This window comes from Geospiza fortis, unplaced genomic scaffold (assembly GCF_000277835.1).
Source record: "Geospiza fortis unplaced genomic scaffold, GeoFor_1.0 scaffold4, whole genome shotgun sequence".
Lineage (NCBI taxonomy): Eukaryota > Metazoa > Chordata > Aves > Passeriformes > Thraupidae > Geospiza > Geospiza fortis.
In genome coordinates, this window is record NW_005054475.1 from 949,162 (window position 1) to 950,565 (window position 1,404).

At 65.0% G+C, this 1,404-nt stretch overlaps 1 protein-coding gene across 1 annotated transcript in view; it reads left to right on the forward strand.

Moving 5' to 3' along the window:
- LOC102037845 (protein-arginine deiminase type-4) overlaps positions 1 to 1,404 on the forward strand; it is a 36,667-nt gene that overhangs the window by 20,753 nt on the left and 14,510 nt on the right. The window contains exon 12 of the mRNA XM_031062977.1: positions 5 to 150. Within this exon, the coding sequence (XP_030918837.1) occupies positions 5 to 150 (146 nt within the window). The remainder of the gene's footprint in view (positions 1 to 4; positions 151 to 1,404) is intronic.

Below are 1,404 nucleotides of genomic sequence, written 5' to 3' on the forward strand. Positions count from 1 at the left end.
CCAGCAGCCCGGCTTTATAAACCCCCCGCGGCCGCCGGGCGCGGCACCCGAGGGTGCGATGGCGCAGCAGCGCCGTGTCCAGCTGTCCACGCAGCGCCCCGGCAGCGCCGTGTGCGTGCTGGGCACCGAGCTGGCCCTGGACGTGTGCGGGTGAGCGCGGGGCACAAATCCGCTTTTCCCCCTCGATCCCATTAGCCAGAGCCCGAAAATAGCGCGCGGCGGGGCGGGGGCGGTGCGGCTGCTCCGGGGGCTTTTCCCAGGGGATGCTGTCCCGGGACGGGGGAGGGGTGGGGTCCCCGTGCCCCTTCCCAGCGTCCATCCCGGTGTCCATCCCTGCTGTCCATCCCTGCTGTCCCTTCCCGCTGTCCATCCCTGCTGTCCATCCCTGCTGTCCCTTCCCGCTGTCCATCCCTGCTGTCCATCCCTGCTGTCTTTTTCCAGCGTCCTTTCCCAGTGCCCATCCCTCTGTCCTTTCACAGTGTCCATCCCTGCATCCGTCCCCGTGTCCATCCCCGCTGGCCATCTGTCCATCCTGCTGTCCATCCCTCTGTCCATCCCTCTGTCCATCCCTGTTGTCCATCCCTGCTGTCTGGCCCTCTGTCCATCCCACCCTTTCCCAGTGCCCATCCCTCTGTCCTTTCACAGTGTCCATCCCTGCATCCGTCCCCGTGTCCATCCCCGCTGGCCATCTGTCCATCCTGCTGTCCATCCCTCTGTCCATCCCTCTGTCCATCCCTGTTGTCCATCCCTGCTGTCTGTCCCTCTGTCCATCCCACAGTCCATCCCTCTGTCCATCTGTCCATCCTGCTGTCCATCTCTCTTGTCCATACCACTGAACAACCTTCCATCCCTCTGTCCATCCCCCTGTCCATCCCTGCTGTCCATCCCTCTGTCCATCCCCACTGTCCATCCCACTGTCCACCCCTCTGTCCATTCCCAGTGTCCATCCTTCTGTCCATCCTTCTGTCCACCCCTCTGTCCACCCCACTGTCCATCCCACTGTCCATCCCTCTGTCCGCCCCTCTGTCCGTCCCTCTGTCCACCCCTCTGTCCGTCCCTCTGTCCATCCCTGTGTCCCTCACAGACCCTCCGAACATCTCCGCACCAGCGGGACCGCAACATTCCCAGCGGGATTTCGCCACTTTTGGGGCGCCACAAGCCCTTTTTGGGATTTTAACCCTGCGCCCCCCATCCCGGCGGGACGAGACCAGAAACATTTCCCACTCTCGGGGGCGGGCAGAGAGCGAACCCGCGGGCTCCGGCTCTCGCTCCAGAGCAGCTCCGGGGTTTTTCTCCCCATTCGGGGGACCGGGGCTCGCTGCCCGAACCGTCCCCTCCGCTGCCCCGGGCTGGGATTTTCCCGTTCCCGGGCACCGAGCCGCGTTTCCCTGTCCCGGCTCCCCC